At 36.1% G+C, this 18,233-nt stretch overlaps 1 protein-coding gene across 3 annotated transcripts in view; it reads left to right on the top strand.

Annotated features, from left to right (window-relative positions):
- The window catches only part of LOC149568781 (protein ROOT INITIATION DEFECTIVE 3-like), a 138,567-nt gene that overhangs the window by 88,491 nt on the left and 31,843 nt on the right, over positions 1-18,233 (top strand). For all 3 annotated transcript variants that reach the window (XM_089821674.1, XM_089821675.1, XM_089821676.1), the window contains exon 8: positions 3,461-3,705. In XM_089821674.1, coding sequence (XP_089677800.1) covers positions 3,461-3,705 — 245 coding nt within the window. The remainder of the gene's footprint in view (positions 1-3,460; positions 3,706-18,233) is intronic.

Here is an 18,233-nt window from a genome sequence, read left to right as displayed (position 1 = left end):
GGACTTTATTAATTTTCATTGAGCTCAAAATAAATCATTAAAATATTTTATTAAGTTGTCATTTGATTTCCAATGTCCCCAAAAAGGGACATTACAATTGTCCTTTTTAGTTTGGTTAGTACGATGATCATTAAGGGAGGGTAGTTAAATAATATTGTAATGTTTCTAATGGTCATCTCTAGTGAGTTTAGTTATATTGCCTGGTTTCTATTTTTGTATTTTGTTAGCAACTGTTTCGTTTAAAAACACCATCACACACTTTTCTATTTAATGAGACCTCATCTCCATTGCTTAATATCAAACTGTAACATGCATTGCCTCCATTAAATTTAACCTTGCTGTAGTTCCTCTTAGCATTTCTGCAATTGCCATGTTGTGAGCCCATGGTCTTTTCTCATGTCCTCTGAGTCATGTCTTTTTTGGATTCTTTGGAATTTAAATATCTTTTCCATCTCAATGTCCTCTCAACACATCCTTAGCTAAACACAGTTCTCTTAGCAAGACAACTTACTCTGCTTTCAGTTAATGCAGTCTAATTTGAAGAGTCTTCTTAGACGATTGGAATTAATAGCCCAACCATAGATCAACACACAAATGATTACTATGAAAATGACCCATTCAGTTAGTCATTTTTGCAGTAGCATGAGTACAATAAAAACATGCAATCACAGGCTTCAGCCTCATGGATTACCATCTGTCTTATAATTTTCTTATGTTCTAGATCTCCCAGAACTCTCTTTGCTCCCCATCCAAAATTCTCCTCTCCAACCATCCCATCTGCAAGACCATTGAATCGACATTTTATATATTTGGTCAAGGAAATTGAATTGTCAGAACTGATTTACATTCCCAAAAATTGAATTGACTTCTAAAGATGGCATTGTTTTCCTTTTTGCACAAAGAATTTTGATCACCAAACATTGTCTGAAATTCCTCTTTTATGTGAACCAATTTTAGCAAAATTGGCTGTTTGCAAATTTGTGAATTTACTAAACTGACTATTGGTGAACCACTGTTTACTTGAACACCAACTGCTTTTCTTCTCTCTCTTTCTTCTTTAGCAAACTGCTTTTTTGATGAAACAGTAGGTTCACAAACTAAGTCATAAATAAACTTATTTCTTCCTTTTCACTTTGGCAAGTCTTGCAAACTTTAAACTTCAGAAGGTGTTTGGCATTTTGGCTAAAACATGATCGTGGAACTTTGTTGGCAAATCTTCTGGTTTGCAAACTTGTGAATGTGCCGAAACTGAGTGTTCAAATCTTGTATGTCAAAACATGGACCTGGATGCTATTTCATCTTTATATTTATCAAAGTTCAAATTCTTTGAATTTTTGCACCCTTCTCTGGCTGTCTTTAAAAGGTGAACGTTCTTGGAGGATGACATAGTAATATAAATAGTTTGAAAACCCAGAACATGCAAAATTCCAAAATTTGGACTAGAGATAAGGAGACACCTCATAGTTTTGAAATTCTTTAATTGATCATGAAAGTCCTTTGTCCAGGTGGAAAGTGCCCCCAAAAATAGTAAATCTGGATTGACTCTGCAAGTTCATTTGAGATTTCTCTGGTCAAAGAATGAGGCTCGACCTCCAAAAAAACTAGAGAATAAAGGCTTGTTTTTAAGGCTAAAGGTCTTCTTTGGATTAACCAAGTCTTTTATTGGATTTTGGGCGAATCTTGTTTGTCAAGACCAAGCCAGCTTAGTGTATCTGTCTTGCAAGGCCTGGGTCTTGTTATTTTTATGGAGTTACAGGTAGACACTGCATTCTACAATGATATCCAATTAAGCCAATCTAAACTCATTCACATTCTATATCCAGTTTCAAGTCTATGTAGATAACATGGCTTGATATGATTTCTAGAGCTACCATGCTCCTGAAAATGAAGTCTGAGTTATGTGTTTTAGGTAGGGAACTGCAGTAATCAATGACATTGAATGTGGATTGCTATAATAGTTTTGGAAGAAATTTCACCGAGGAACTTTTCTGTATCCTATTTTGCATCTGTGAGAAAATCATAGCTATCAAGTATGTATTGCAAAGAATTCAGAAAAACCACTGGTAAACAGACTTGATCAGTTTGTAATTTTGTACTGTCTTTGTATTTATGTTTTTCCTTATGCATTCATGGCTTCATTATCTTCATTGTGGATGAATGTTTCCTATGTTCACGCTATGTTGTTAGATTTTGTGTGTGGAGTCTTGAGGATGAAATATTGCATATTTTTAGTTTTTATGGTCCAAATTCCTTTGAAATGTATTTCTCTGTTGTTTTGTTATCTATTTTCATTGTTGTACCAAACCATGTGACTGTTATGGCTCACAAGACTCAATGAATGTGTTTTTTTATGTGTCTGCCATATGTTGGATGCGTTTCTCCATATTAATTTTCATCAATTAATTCTATGTTGTTTTTCTTGCACTAGATTTAGTTTATTTTATAGATTTTAGTGTTTCCCAGCTTGTTGGGTATGACCATGCTCAGCCTCTACACCTGTTGCCTGGATGTGTATGAGTTGGATAGGAATTGATGCAACTTTGATAAATTATTTGGGCAGTAGTCTCACCATTAAGAGGTTTGACAATACTCAATTCACCTGTCTAGATATAATAATGATGGCCTTAAAAGCATGCCTTATAAGGCTGATTGCTCTTTTGGAAATAAATCATGCAAATGCAAATAATGGTGAAGTTTGACTTTGCGGAATATAGATTTGTAAATGGTTCTGACCTAAAAATAAAAACTAATGAGGACACACTGGTTAACTTGTCATGTGACTGGTTGATAAGCTCGTTACTTTCAATGTGTGGTAGAGCGTGTGTTAGAAGTAGTATAATACTCTTGAGGTAAAAGCAAAAGACAGAAAATTCGTAATAGTAGTTTTGCATGCACAAATTTATATACAAGCTGTCAAGCAAATGAGCCTGCCCTGGTTGTGTAAGATATCAGTTCCTTACCAAGTTGTATTATATTTTCATTGGATGTGTTCTTTCATATAGAGTTTTCATTTAAAAGTTTGACTTAAAAACTGTTTGCTTTCTTGCTATTGTGTTTGTACAGTTGTCAATGGAGAATTATTGAGCCGCTTTTACTAGTAGGGTCAAGGAAGAAATTTATGAGTGTTCTTTTTTAGTCATGCTTACAATTCATTAACTCGTGCTAGTTGGTATAATTTTTGTGGATTTGGGTATATTTATGTTACATTAATTACTGGTTTCTACATTAATTGTGTTCCTCTTTTATTTACTGCTTGCATCTATTTGTTCACCATTTGATGTAGTTCTTCATGGAAGTCTGCTTTTTATATGTTTGAACTGGATAATGGAGTTAACCAGCACTGCTCCTGTTCTCTAGTGGTTAAAATGTATTGTGATCTCATCTCTGTACTTGGTGTGCTCTAAATCACAATGGAAAGATGTTTTCTTAGAGCATAATTCTGAATCTGATTCTGTTGCAGGGCCAATAAGTACCCTTATTATGGTGTCACACTCCCAACATCAATTGCTTTCAGATAACCAAGGTAGTCTCCACCATAAACGTGGATCGTCCTTATCACTGGTTCCTTTAAACAAATATAAGGAACCGAGGAATCCTGATTGCAACAATGGGCCACCAGTTATTCTTCGTTCACAGGATAATGGTCTTATAAATGGGAGTTTCAACACTATATTTGCCATGAATCAACAAATTAAAGAGTTACAGGTAATATTAGGATTCACTCTTTAAATGTTTTACATAACTTTATTGCATTGTAGCAAAACTCTTTCTCAAGAATAAATTAATAAACCAGAAGGTAATGATTTGTTTTTGAGAAAATGTGGATTTAATTGGGAACCAGAGAGATGCTTGGATTGACTTTGAAGATCAAACCTGAAATTGGAGATTAATCTTGTCAAGGTCAATTAATTGGTTTCTCTTGAGGCTACTTGATTCTATCAAATTCAATTTACATTTTGCTAAGGTGGTTGAAGCAATTTCTGGGAAATAGAAATTGGCTTTTAAAAAATGAATCAAAACAATAATTAGGATTAAGAAGTAATTCTAACTTGTTCTTGTTACCTGAAGCTTTCTTTGGCTTAAAGAAAGGGCTGTTGTAATCAAACATCATTTATTCATTGTTGTGCTGAATTGTTGCTTTTCTTGGCATGTATGTGTCCAAAGTCCAAACACACTCTAACTAAACTTATGAGCCAACACAAAAGATGACCAACTTGAAAGGTGCTTTGTCATTCATAAAAGTGTTTTGGCATCTTCACCGAAAAATCTTATCGTTATGTTGAAAAAAACACACAATCAAGATACTATCATGTTTCATTTAGGCAAAACTTGATATATAATGTTCATATATGTAACATAGAGAAAATTTCAAAAGTTCATGGAGTTTGCCTAATTTTAAGGTGTTCATACCTTGCATGGTAGACATCTTGGAGGATAAGTCACTTATTTGCATATTGGAAACTCTCTCGTAGTTACACTTAGGCTGGGGTCCCATGGAAGGGGGCTTCCTATAAAATATAGCAGAAGCCACATTCTAAATTTTAGGGAATATTTTAAAGCTAGTGGTCCCATGGATTAGGTTGTATATTCAAGCTGACAAATTTAGCTCCAAATTCAAAGGAAAATAAATTAAAAATAAGTAAAAAAAAAAGAATTTCGCTGTAAAGCTATTTTTTAACTAAAAATCTAAATTCAAATGGTTGACAAGTGGCAAAAATCATTTCTATGTTGGTGGGGCTGTTTCCAGCCCCACCCCCTTTTCACCTACTTCCTACAAATTAGGGGCTTCTATTTTGTAGGAGAAGATCTAAATAATCTTGTAGCAAAATAAAATATTGTTCATGAGATCAAATCCTTCCTAAAACATAGAGCTTAAGCCCCCCTCATGGGACCCCTACCTTAGCTCCTCTAAAGTAGGAAACAATTTGTCCATGTGTCTAAAAAGGCCTTATCCGACCCTTGCATTATATTGAAGTAAGGTGCCAGGAACAATGGCTTTAGATATTATTCAATGACACTAGGGGTATTTTTTTGATAACCTCATTTTTTATTGATTATCTCATGTGTTAATGTTATAGCTTCAGTCGGATTGAATTGATCATAAATTGTTGTTATGATTACTAAATCAATCATCATTATCCTTAACTAATAATCATTAGATAATATGTATGTATGTATGTATGTATGAGCATATCTATCTATCTATCTATCTATTTATCTCTCTCTATATAAGTATATATACTTTTACCTCAAAATAATATTATCTAATGATTATTGTCAAGATTAATTATCATTGATCAGTATTAACAAGTCTGACTGACCAATAATATTCCAAGTGCATCGGTCTTACTAAATGCCAGTTATATCAATGCAAATTGTGGTTATTCAAATAGTGATTATGCAGACAACGATTAACACGAGTCGCCTTGTTATTATGAATGGTGTCTTAAGTTTTAACTAAGGCATAATTATCATAAAATAGTGGATAATAAGGTATGTCCTAGGGAGGAAGATGTCCCTATGTAGCTAGAAGCCACATAGAGACGTGTCTCTACATGGGACTTCTCTCCACAAACTCATAAAGACGTTCAGATGCTGCTCTTGGAAATACATAAATAATTAGCAGTATTATTCAAGCAGCATCAATCCTATATCATAAGCATATAAAAATTAAACATTTTAGAATAGTGTAACACCAGTAGTGGGGTTCGTTGGGACGACAACAGGCCATGACGAGTTTCTGAGACATAGGGAAAATCGACCTCATTTTCGAGATGGCGGGGGGACAGCCAGGGGATGATGGGGTAGGGAGGGGTGTTGTATAGTATACATATAGAACTTGATATGCTAGTTATGAAAGATGTTTCAGTAGTACATACCAAATTAAAATACTTGAACATAGCAAAATTGAACTTCCAACATACTAACATATTACATACCCAATAGTAACATTCAAAAATCAAAAATCAAATAGAAATTCATATACCCATCCCAACAACGACATGATTGTAGAATGGCGGAGGTGGGGGTACTTGAGTACTCAAGTACCTGCTGTGGAGACGTCTTGGGTATGGTTACTTCGAGGTTTGCTAGGGGGCACAAGTCTCTGTGTTACATTGGTTCATAATTACTTACAAGTTGATATTGTAAACTCATTTATCAAAATCTGCAAAAGCAATATTGTATCAGTTTTATCAACAAAGAGAGAGGAAATATATATAAATAAAAAAAAGGTATTACTAATTGATCCTATTATCCTTAACATGGTATCAGAGCGTGGTTGGAGATAATACCTAGATCATATACAACTCAGTAAATATAAAACATCATCGAAAGGAGTTTGCAGTTTATTAGCAATCATGGTGAATGGAGTTAGATTTGAAACTAGACTTGAGGGCATTGCGAATTTTGTCTCATGGAAACTCAAATAAATGATGACTCTTAGAGAATAGGAATTAGATTCAAATGTGGAAAATACTACACCTATACCCGATGATGAGATTGAAAAACACTATGGAAAAGGAGTAATAACAAAGCCATGAAGATCCTAGCAGATTAGTCATGGATCATATAGTTCCTATCATATCAAAATTGGACACTGCTTATGCCATGTTACCTTCTTAGAAAACATGTATGTGATAAACAATACTAGTCGAGCCCTTGCATTGAAGCAACAAGTGCACCATATAAGGGTGAAACTATTTCTTCTTATTATAAGAATAACTGAATTAAGGGACCAATGATCTAATAATTGGATAGATAGTTGACAGTATAGAATTAACATTGTTGGCTCTAAACAAACTTCCCACATCCTGGGAATCATTCATACAATGCATGTGGGAAGTCCATGAAGTCCAAACTTATCATATCCCATCCAAGAATGTGATATGATGCCCTTTGTCTTCCAGGGCTGGGATGGATTCTAGATTTTTTTTAATTCATGGTACAAATAGCACTCCAGTTAGTTGTAAGGAAACTCCAGATTTTAGTTGGACAGTGCAGGTCTCAATTCCTTTCACAGGATATGTCGAGTTATCTCCAGTACTGACTTCTCCATTTGAATTTTCTTCAAGACTACCTAATTGTTCTTTGAATCTGATTATATGATGGGATGCTCTACTGTCTATGACCCAGGTATTTCTACTGGCCATTAATTCACTTGATAATGCTGAGTAGAATACCATCCTTTCTATATCCTTGACCTTTGCTATGGAGGCTTGGTTCTTGAGTCTTTCAGGATATCTTATGGTGAGATGTCCAAACTTATCACATCTATAGTATTTTATTTTAGACATCGTGATTCCTCATTAATTCACTTGATAATGCTAAGTAGAATACCATCCTTTTTGTGTCCTTGACTTCTGGTATGGAGACTTGGTTCTTGAGTCTACGGTGAGATGTCCAAACTTATTACATGTATAGCATTGTATTTTGTGTTCAATACTGGATTCTCTTCACTAGATTTATCCTGGGAATCTATAGCATTGTATTTTGTGTTAGATAAATATCTTAGGTTCTTCACCAACAGAGTACAAAAAATTCTGATTTGAAACAAAATTCTTGAAAATCTGAAATAAAATCATAAGTTTGAGAAAAGTTAGGACCTTCTCTAAATAAGATTTAAATGCTTCAAAGATATTACTGAAATGTCAACTTCTTTATGCTGAATTATAAACTCAAAACTCTCCAAAATCTCAATATCTTAAATAAATCAATCTTTATGCTGTTCTGAAATCAAAAACTCGTAAGGTTTATTTGCAACAAATCCCCAATGAAGTCGCCAATCTGTTGGTTCCCAAAATCACAGTTTGAAATCTTATGAGCCTCGCCAACTCAATGCTGGGATTCTAACTGGTTATGGCCCACTTGACAGAACTGATCAATTTGAACCAAGTTCTCTGCACATCTGGGTCTGCAAAACCAAGTTGGGTATGCCTACTCCTAAGCCAATTCCTAATGTTTTAGGCCTTTTATAGGAGAATAAATAAATCAATCAAGATATCTTCAAAGTTGCACGTAATTCAGAAGACCTTTAGTATGCAGATTTCAAAATAAACCTAATAAATCTCTGTTATAGTGTCTGCTGAAAATTTAAATGTTCAATAAATAAGAAGCTTGGATAGCTAGTAACTGTGAATGAAATGATTTCCTGAAAGCCCAAAAGGGAAGTGCAGAAAAAAATACCAATTTCCAGATCATTAATCAAATGGATGTATCTTGGTAAAATAAAAACCAGTGCCTTGCTTATATGGGTAATAGAGTCAATCACATAAAAGTTACTTAAATACAACTTTATAGGATAGTATGCTGCCAACAATTCAAATATCAGAATATAAAGAATCAACTACATATGCAATTTTAAGTCAGTCTAGCTTGAATTTTAACTTCGTTGGAGGAAAGATCAATTAGACAAAGATATGGAAACAAATGAATATTTCAATTTATCTCTGATGATCGAACTTAAATTGCTGTAAGTTGTTTTCTTGTTTAATCAAATATTAAAAAATGCTCACAAAATGATTATAAAGGATTGAACTCATCTGTGTTTTGATTCCATTCCTTATTGAAGCATAGAACGCTGGATCTTAATTTATTGCACAAGAATTCAAACACCTGTTAAAATGTTTGAAGACAAATATCTTCTATAGCCATCCCTTTTTCAGAGCTATTGATATTTTATATTGATTAAATTTCAAAGAAAGAATTGCATCTCTTTTGCTTAATCAGTCTCTCTCTCTCTCTCTCTCTATATATATATATATATATATACCTTTGTTAGTGAGATTGTCCTCTAAAGAAATAAATACAAATTAACCGCAAAGCCTAGATAGGAAGACTGAATATGCACTAACAGTTGGGTTACTTCGCGATTGAAAAGCGTAAGCGCCCTCTGAATTTATCCGGGTACAACTCCCCATTTAGGATATATAGTGAATCAACTACACTACAATTGATAATGCTTTTAACCTGAAGCAAGAAAGGTTTACAAACATCTATCTGTAGACACGATATAGATGCGAAGAAATTAACTAATTGAATGGAAATAAGTAGCAAACGACACCAAGTTTGTTTGCCCAATCATTACATTACAGAAGAAAAGCAGAAATAAAGATGAATTGTTCTTTCTAGATACATGAGTAACTGATGTCCAAGGTCTACAGATAATCGTGGCAACAATTTGCATGTATCAAAACTGTATTCAGAGATAATCAAGATAACTCAAAGATTAACATTGATCAGAAACTCAGCATGCAAACGCAAAGTATTGACATACTAAATTCTCCTCCTTTAAACACAACAAAACAACATAGACTTGCTGTTTGATACACATAAAAGACTACAATTCGAAAAAGTATCTACTCTTTCTGCATTACAATTTGAATCCAATACTATCCTGTAGCATAGAGTCTACAACAAAGCAAAAATCTCCTCCCTTTTACCGCAAAGTCTCTGAAAAGAAGTCTCTACCCTTGTCTACTACTTGTCTGTTTGCTATCTCAGGCTTTACCTTACAGCACAAAGTCTGCAATCTCAGCCCCCAAAAACCCTAACAGGAACCACGTCTCTCCCTATTTCACGTATTTATTACCAAACTTTTCCAGTAATCTTTCCCTTCAGTTTGAATAATTGATTCTCTTCTCGAATCTTGAAAATTCCCCTCATTTCTCTTTTTCTCCCATAGATATAATGTTTAATTCACAAATAAGTTTGCAACTCTAGTAATATATGTCCCCCTAAGTTATAACACATTATATGGGGTTTATATTTGTCTATATAGGATTGTCATATCTCTATTTCATTATAACAAAATGCATCATTTCTTCTTTGTATGGCCCGATTAGTGACACTTGGTATAAAAGATTGTGGATAGTGAGATAATTGCCCGAAAGTTTTGGATATCATGCCGATTGATTCCTGATCATTCTCTTGTTGTTCCATTTTGATGTAGGATATGCAGTTGTGACTATGCTTCAAGGACTTTTGTCTCTGTCTTTAATTTGATTCTGGTGGCTCATTGTGGACCGATATAGAGGGTCATGTTAACCCTATGTGGCAGATGAGCTTCTAACTGTATGAACAGGCCCGCATATTATATGTCTCCGGAGTTGTGTTTGATGGAGCGAACTTATATCAACTCTACGCACAAGACCAAACTTGGTTTCAAAGAAAATCAGCAGGGATTGTGACATCAATCCATCTCCTCTGTTGCATGGGGGTTGTGATGTAAGTGCTTTTGAGTCGCGGTTTCCATGGAACCTACCAGTCACACTATTACCAATTGTGAGCTCTCATTCTTGTGAAAAGGTATGTGCTTGGGCACTCTGTCGGGCATTTTGCACACATTTAGTCAACCAGTTCATGTTCACCCGTGAACACTCCGTGTTCCCAATCATAATCACGGGCCATCCTTCTTCCTTTCACCTTCTCGATGACATAGGATGAGGCTCGGCTTGTGTTCTTCTACTTAGGCATGAATAGCTTCGTAGTTGTTTAATCTTCCTCTGTTTCCATCAATGCCTCCATCGCGACAGGGGTTCAGTCACCATTCCAAACTTAGCAACATACTTTGGTGGCTTTATTATCCAGCCTCAAAGAAGAGACTCATATGCTCTGCCTATTACAATGTATAGGGGTGCTGGTATCAAGAAGGGCTCCTAATTTGGCATAATGTGTATCATCAACTACTGTCATGTAGCTTGTATAATTCTTGTGGTTCGATCATTAGAAACTAAAAAATGACATTTCATTTGAGCTTGGGGTATCGATGATAACCTGTAACTCCTCTTTTGTGTTGATGTCCACCTATCTGTCTTGCCAAGGCATGGGAAATGTTTGAAGCGGCATGCGACTTCTATTCATCATGTGAGGATAGGTTTGTTGTCAACTGGTTAGGAGTAGCATTTGTTTTCGGATTGTTGCATATGTACCCGCGTTCTGTGACTACAACAACATCCTTTTACTTATTTACCGTAGCCTACGATGATTTTCCATGAAAGCAGATACCTTTGACATCAGTATCAAGATATATGTATCATCAATGTCAAACAATTCACATGTACTGTCAATGCTCAATGTATCGGGTATGATGGAATTTGACCCTTGTTTTCTTCGCATTGAGCAAGAGATGAGTTGAGAATCTTGTCCATTGCACACTTGACAATCATGTAGTCATCAATCTTACAAAGATTATTTTCTGTGATCATATCCAAACCTGTGGGATGAAATGAGTGATTCGATAGAAACCCATGGGATTGACGGTCCACTATCCAGAATGACGACCTCCTTTAATGCTCTTTGTTTGGTGAACATAGTGACATGAGAAAACATGACTCCACCATGATCTCTTGTTTATTCATTCAAACAAGATTCAAGAGGCTTGTTAATTTTCTCCTCGGTGCATGAGTGTAATAGAGTGTTAGGCTTAATGTTTATAGATTTACTATCCAACCCACGTGGGGCTCTTAGAAAATAGCAAAATGTCACGTGTCTATTGCTAAACACCAAAAAGTTTCACGATCCACCAATTCCAAATCTAGAGGTTTTAGAGGATAGTGAAATGTATCTCTGAAAAATCCAAATTCTGAAACGGAACCTCCGAATTTGCCTCATTGATTTGTAGATGTTGAGCCTTCAAATTCAAAACACACGAACTCTTTGGATTTGAACTTAGATTCAAAATTGGATACTGAAATTCAACACTGACAATCAGTGAACCTCTTTGTATCAATTGAATGAAAAGTACCGAACAAAAGCTAGAATCTGAATGTTGCACTTTGAAATCACTAAAGTCATCTATAATACCGAATTTGCCAAGCCTCCGAATTGAATTCTAAATCTTCTCAAACTTTGAACTTGCTTCAATAAATTGAACCATTTCGAATTGGTTTGAACTTTAGTTCAAAGAGTTTCGAAACCATAAATTGAAAATTCTAAATACCGGGTCTATATTGGGTACCAACAACCTTCTATAGCCATCCCTTTTTTAGAATTATTGATATTTTATATTTACTAAATTTCAAAGAAAGAATCGTATCTTGTTTGCTTAATCATATTTCTATCTATCTATCTATCTATCTATCTATCTAAAGGAAGGGACACATAATATCTTTGAAAGAATCATGTCTTTTGGTGACTAATAATTAATTGAGTATATTTGTATAACATGTTGATGCAGGAGCATCCTAGGTTTCCTTGCAATCCTGCACCCTTTTTTGTTCAGTCTACTAGTTGCTGCCGAGTGCCAGTTGTTGCCGAGTGCCAGTTGTTGCCGAGTGCCAGTTGCTACCAAGTTCCAGCTACTGCCGAGTGCTAGTTGCTGCTGAGTTCCAGTTACTACCGAGTGCGAGTTGCTACTGAGTTCCAATTTCTAATTGTTACCGAGTTCCAATGGTTATCGAGTTCCAGTTGCTACCAAGTTCCAGTTCCTATCGAGTTACCCAGTGTATGTCGAGTGACTCTTCATGTGCCGAGTGACCCTTCATGTGTCGAGTTACCCAGTGTATGCCGAGTGACCCTTCATGTGCCAAGTTACCCAGTGTATGCCGAGTGTCAGTATTTGGACGTGATTTTCTGCGAGCCAACTCGTGGGATTTATTTCGATCGCGACATCTTTTCTTGGGATGTGTCCAGAACGTTGTTGGGTCGGCCTTCCTTTTGTGTAATGTTCTAGAATGTTCTGTAAGCCATTTTGGCAAGTATAAATAGGGTGTTTAGGCTTAGAGTTAGAGTAGATTTTAAAGAGTTAAGGAGGAGAAGGAATATGGGTCTGGAAATGCAAATTTAAAGCTGGAGCGTGGATCTGGAAGTTGTATTATGTATTTGGTCGTAACCCAGAAGGCCTTACAGCTAGGCTTGTATAAAGATATTTTGATGAATCATTAAAAGTATTTTGTTCTCCTTCCTCCTTTGGTTGCTGTTCTCTATGTTTGCTTCCATTGTGTTAACTCTTGCAGGGTGGTTTGGATAGCTGGGTGAGCCCTTGGCCCAAGTTATTCACCCGTTGCTTGCGTCAATTGGTATCAGAGCCTGAGGTTCGTCCTTGTGAAGAGTGGATCGTGTAGAACCCTGATTTGATTTGGTTGTAGGTGGCAGATCTATGGATTTGACCTATAACTTGCAGAGGGTTACGGTCTTCCAGGAACTTAATTTGTAAAGATGGTTCGTAGAAGAAGAAATGCTGATAATGCTATATTGGATCAGTGGAGACAAGTTGTAGCTAGATTAGATGCTGTGGAGACAACCCAGAGGAAAGGAGCACATCTTGATGATATAAGTGATGATGAAGCAGTAGCACCAAACCATAATCTAGAACCTGAAGAAGATCAAGATGAGGAAAGATTGTTGCGAGTGTTGTTTAGGGCAAATTCAAAGCCTGCTGTAGAAGTTGTTCCTTATGATGGAAAACTAGATACCAATGCTGTGTTGGATTGGAGCTCTAATATGGATAAGTTCTTTGAGTATGAAAACACTCTTGATAATAGAAAGGTGAAGATTGCAGTCACTAGGTTGAAAGGTCATGCATCACTATGGTGGGAGCACTTGCACACTGATAGACAAAGAAGAGGAAAGGAGAAGATCAAAACTTGGCCAAAGATGGTGAACAAGGTAAAGTACAAATTCCTTCCTGCTGATTACCAAGTTAGCCTGTTGAGAAAGATGCAAAATTTGAAACAAAAGGACATGACTGTGAAAGAATATATCGAGGAATTCTTTAGATTGGACATCAGATCTGGACATGTGGATGATGATGTTGAGAAAATTGCAAGGTACAGTAATGGATTGAGATCTGGAATTCAAGATGAAATAAATTTTGTGAAGTTGGAAAGTGTAGAAGAAGCATATCAATATGCCTTGAAAGTTGAGGAGCTCTTGACAAAGAAGCATGAACAAAGACAAAGAGGTAGAGGTGGTGGATTCTAGAGAGGCAGAGGTAGATCTTATAGAGAAAGTGGCAGATCTGACAGTTCTATGCAGGATAAAGGCAAATCTGAATGGAAGAATGATGACAAAAGCAAGACCGAATGGAAAAGTGGTAATTCTTACCGAGGAGGCGCTAATTCTTACCGAGGAAGAGGTAATTCCTATTCTAGAGGTTGGTTTCATGGTAATTGTTTCAGATGTGGTAGATCTTTTGAATGTAGATCCTTTGAAGGTGGGCAAGGTAATAGAAATGCTGTGATTGAAGGAGATGATGAGGGTTCACCAAGTGGACTTGAGGCTGGAGAAAATTTGATGGTGATAAGAATCTTATGTAATAAGGGAAGTGATGAGGAACCTGTTTTAAGGAGAAGTCTTTTCAAGACAAGATGTAAGATGGCTGGAAAATGTTGCAAAGTAATCATTGATAGTGGAAGTTCTACAAATTTGGCATCAGAAGAGCTATTACCAAATTGCAGTTGCAGACGCTGAAACATCCCAAACCTTATCATGTTTCATGGATCAAAGATGAGCATAAAATATTGGTGAGTGAGCGATGCCTTGTGAAGTTCAAAATTGGACATTACTTTGATGAAGTTTTGTGTGATATTATGCCCATGGATTGTTGCCATATTTTGTTGTGTAGACCTTGGCAATATGATAGATATGCTATACATGATGGAATATTGAATCAATATACTTTTTGGGTAAATGGGAAGAAGCAAATATTGTTGCCTTTGATTGAAAGTTTAGATGACGTGAATTGTACTACTGTGAAAGTTTGCATCGTGAATGGAAAACAATTTGAAAAGAAAATGAAAAGGAACCAAGTTTGTTTTGCTATAATTCTTAGAGAACCGAGTTGTGTGCCAGCAAACAGTGTTAACCGAGTACCAGTCAGTGGTGACCGAGTAACAACAGAGCCTAATGGAAGCCGAGTACCAGTAGAAATTACCGAATTGCTGAATGAGTATAAAGAAATTATTGCTGATGATATTCTTGATGGTTTACCTCCAGTAAGAAATATAAGTCATTGTATGGATTTGATCCCTGGAGTTAGGTTGCCAAACAAAGCACCATATAGATTGACAACTACAGAGAATGAAGAACTTAACAAACAAGTGCATGAGTTGTTGCAAAAAGGTTTGATTAGAGAAAGCTCGAGTCCATGTGCTGTACCTGCTGTATTAGCACCTAAAAAGAATGGAGAATGGAGAATGTGTATTGATTCCAGAGCTATTAACAAGATAACAGTGAAATATAGGTTCCCTATGCCGAGGATGGATGACATAATGGATTGTTTGAGTGGAGCAAAGTATTTTTCCAAGATTGACTTGAAGAGTGGCTATCATCAGATTAGAATCAGAGAAGGTGATGAATGAAAGATTGCTTTCAAGACAAAAGATGGTTTGTATGAATGGTTGGTTATGCCCTTTGGTTTGACTAATGCACCTAGTACTTTCATGAGGTTGATGAATGAAGTTCTGAAAAGATTTTTAGGTAAGTTTGTGATTGTTTATTTGGATGATATTCTGATATTCAGCAAGACCAAGGAAGAACATCTTGAGCATATTAGACAAGTATTGCAAAGGTTAAAAAAAGAAAAGTTGCTGATTAATCTAAAAAAATGTTCTTTTATGCAAGTGGAGATTGTGTATTTGGGATTTGTGATTTCAGCTGATGGATTGAAGATAGATCCTGAGAAGGTTAAAGCAATTTTGGAATGGTCTACACCTGAGAATGTGGATGAGGTAAGATCATTTCATGGTTTGGCTAGTTTTTATAGAAAGTTTATAAAGAATTTCAGTGCTGTTTGTAATGCTATGATTGAAACAATGAGGGGAAATAAAAAGGAATTCAAGTGGACACATGGAGCTGATAAGAGTTTTGAGACTTTGAAACAAAAGGTTACTGAATTACCTGTATTGGCCTTGCCTAATTTCAACAAAGTATTTCAAGTTGAATGTGATGCAAGTAGTAATGCAATAGGAGTTGTATTAAGTCAAGAAGGTAAGCCTGTTGCTTTCTTTAGTAAAAAGTTGAATGATGCTAAAAGGAAGTATTCTGTGTATGATCAAGAATTTTATGCCATTGTTCAAGCGTTGAAGAAGTGGAGACATTATTTGATTCCTAAGGAGTTTGTGTTGTATACTGATCATAAAGCTTTACAATACTTGGGAAATCAACATAAATTGAATCAGAGACATATGAAGTGGGTTGAGTACTTGCAGAGTTTTACACTTGTGATCAAGCATAAGAGTGAAGTTACTAACAGAGTTGCTGATGCATTGAGTAGAAGACGTTCTTTGTTGACTGAAATGAAGGTTGAAGTTCTTGGTTTTGATGAAATGAAAGAATTGTATGATGCTGATCCTGATTATTTTGAGGCATGGAGAGAGTGGAGAGCACCAAATCTGACAAATCACATAAGTAAGTATGATGAGTATTTCATTCAAGAGGGTATGTTATTCAAAGGTATTCAGTTGTGTATTCCTAGAAGTTCTATGAGGTTGAATTTGGTTGAGGAAAAGCATAGCGGTGGATTGGCTGGACATTTTGGAATTGATAAGACATTGAGTTTGCTGAAAGAGAAGTATTATTGGCCACAAATGTATAAGGATGTTCAAAAATTTGTAAAGAGTTGTAGAGTTTGTCAAGTTGCAAAAGGAGTGAGTCAAAATACTGGTTTGTATACACTTATTACTGTTCCTAAGAAACCTTGGACTGACATCAGTATGGATTTTATTCTTGGATTGCCTAAAACAGTGAAAGGGTATGATTCCATATTTTTTGTAGTGGACAGATTTTTTAAGATGGCTCATTTCATACCTTGTAAGAAGACATTAAATGCTGAGCATGTTGTTGAACTTTTCTTTAAAGAGATTGTGAGATTGCATGGATTACCAAGAAGTATTATTTCAGACAGAGACAGTAAGTTTGTTGACTATTTTTGAAAGACTTTGTGGAAGAAGATGGGTATTGAATTGAAGTTCAGTTCTACATTCCATCCACAGACAAATGGATAGACAGAGGTTGTGAATAGAAGCTAAAGAAATTTGTTGAGATGTTTAGTTGGGAATAAGCCAAGTTATTGGGAGATGGTATTAGCACAAGCTGAGTTTGCATATAATAATTCTGTGAATAGGAGTACAGGGAAGACACCTTTTGAGATTGTTGCTGGAATGCATGCTAGAAGTATATCAGATTTGAGAGATGTTGTTGGTGAAGAAAAGAGAAGCGCTGCAGGAGAAGAATTTGTTGATTTTATGGAGTCTTTGCATAAGGAAGTGAAGTTGAGGTTGGAACAAAGTAATTAGAAGTTAAGGAGAATGCTGATCAGTCTAGAATACACCATGATTTTCAAGTTGGTGATGAGGTGATGGTTCATCTGAAGAAAGGAAGATTCCTAGTTGGAACATACAGTAAGCTGAAGATGAAGAGATTTGGACCTTGTAAGATCTTGAAGAAGTTTGACAGTGGTAATGCTTATGAAGTTGAGTTACCTGATGGCATGGATATATCTCCTATATTTAATATTGCTGATTTGTAAAAGTATCATGAGTCAGGTGATGAAGTTGCCATACCTGATGGTTATCCTAAGAAGCAAATTGAAGAGGTTGAATAGATACTGGATCAGAGAGTTGGTAAGAGCACAAGAGGAAAAGATTACTACGAATATTTGGTGAATTGGAGGAATAGACCAGTTGAAGATGCTACATGGATTTCTCAATCTGAGTTGGATTCAGCTCAGGTTAGGACACTTGCATGATTCAGGAGAATCATTTCTCCCAACCCTGGTTGTCTAATGCAGGAGCATCTTGGGTTTCCTTGCAATCCTGCACCCTTTTTTGTTGAGTCTGCCAGTTGCTGCCGAGTTCCAACTACTACTGAGTGCTAGTCGCTGCCGAGTTCCAGTTACTGTCGAGTGCCAGTTACTACTGAGTTCCAGTTGTTACCGAGTTCCAGTTGCTACCGAGTTCCAGTTGCTGCCGAGTTACCCAGTGTATGCTGAGTGATTCTTCATGTGCCGAGTTACCCAGTGTATGCCGAGTGACTCTTCATGTGCCGAGTTACGCAGTGTATGCGGAGTGTCAGTATTTGGATGTGATTTTCTGCGAGCCAACTCATGGGATTTATTTCGATCTCGACATCTTTTCTTGGGATGTGTCCAGACCGTTGTTGGGTCGGCCTTCCTCCTGTGTAATGTTCTAGATTGTTCTGTAAGCTATTTTGGCAAGTATAAATAGGGTGTTTAGGCTTAGATTTAGAACAGATTTTAGAGAGTTAAGGAGGAGAAGGAATATGGGTTTGGAAAT

This window comes from Cupressus sempervirens, chromosome 3 (genome assembly GCF_028749045.1).
Source record: "Cupressus sempervirens isolate cs-2001-9-10 chromosome 3, ASM2874904v1, whole genome shotgun sequence".
Lineage (NCBI taxonomy): Eukaryota > Viridiplantae > Streptophyta > Pinopsida > Cupressales > Cupressaceae > Cupressus > Cupressus sempervirens.
This window is presented reverse-complemented; position numbering and strand designations above follow the sequence as displayed.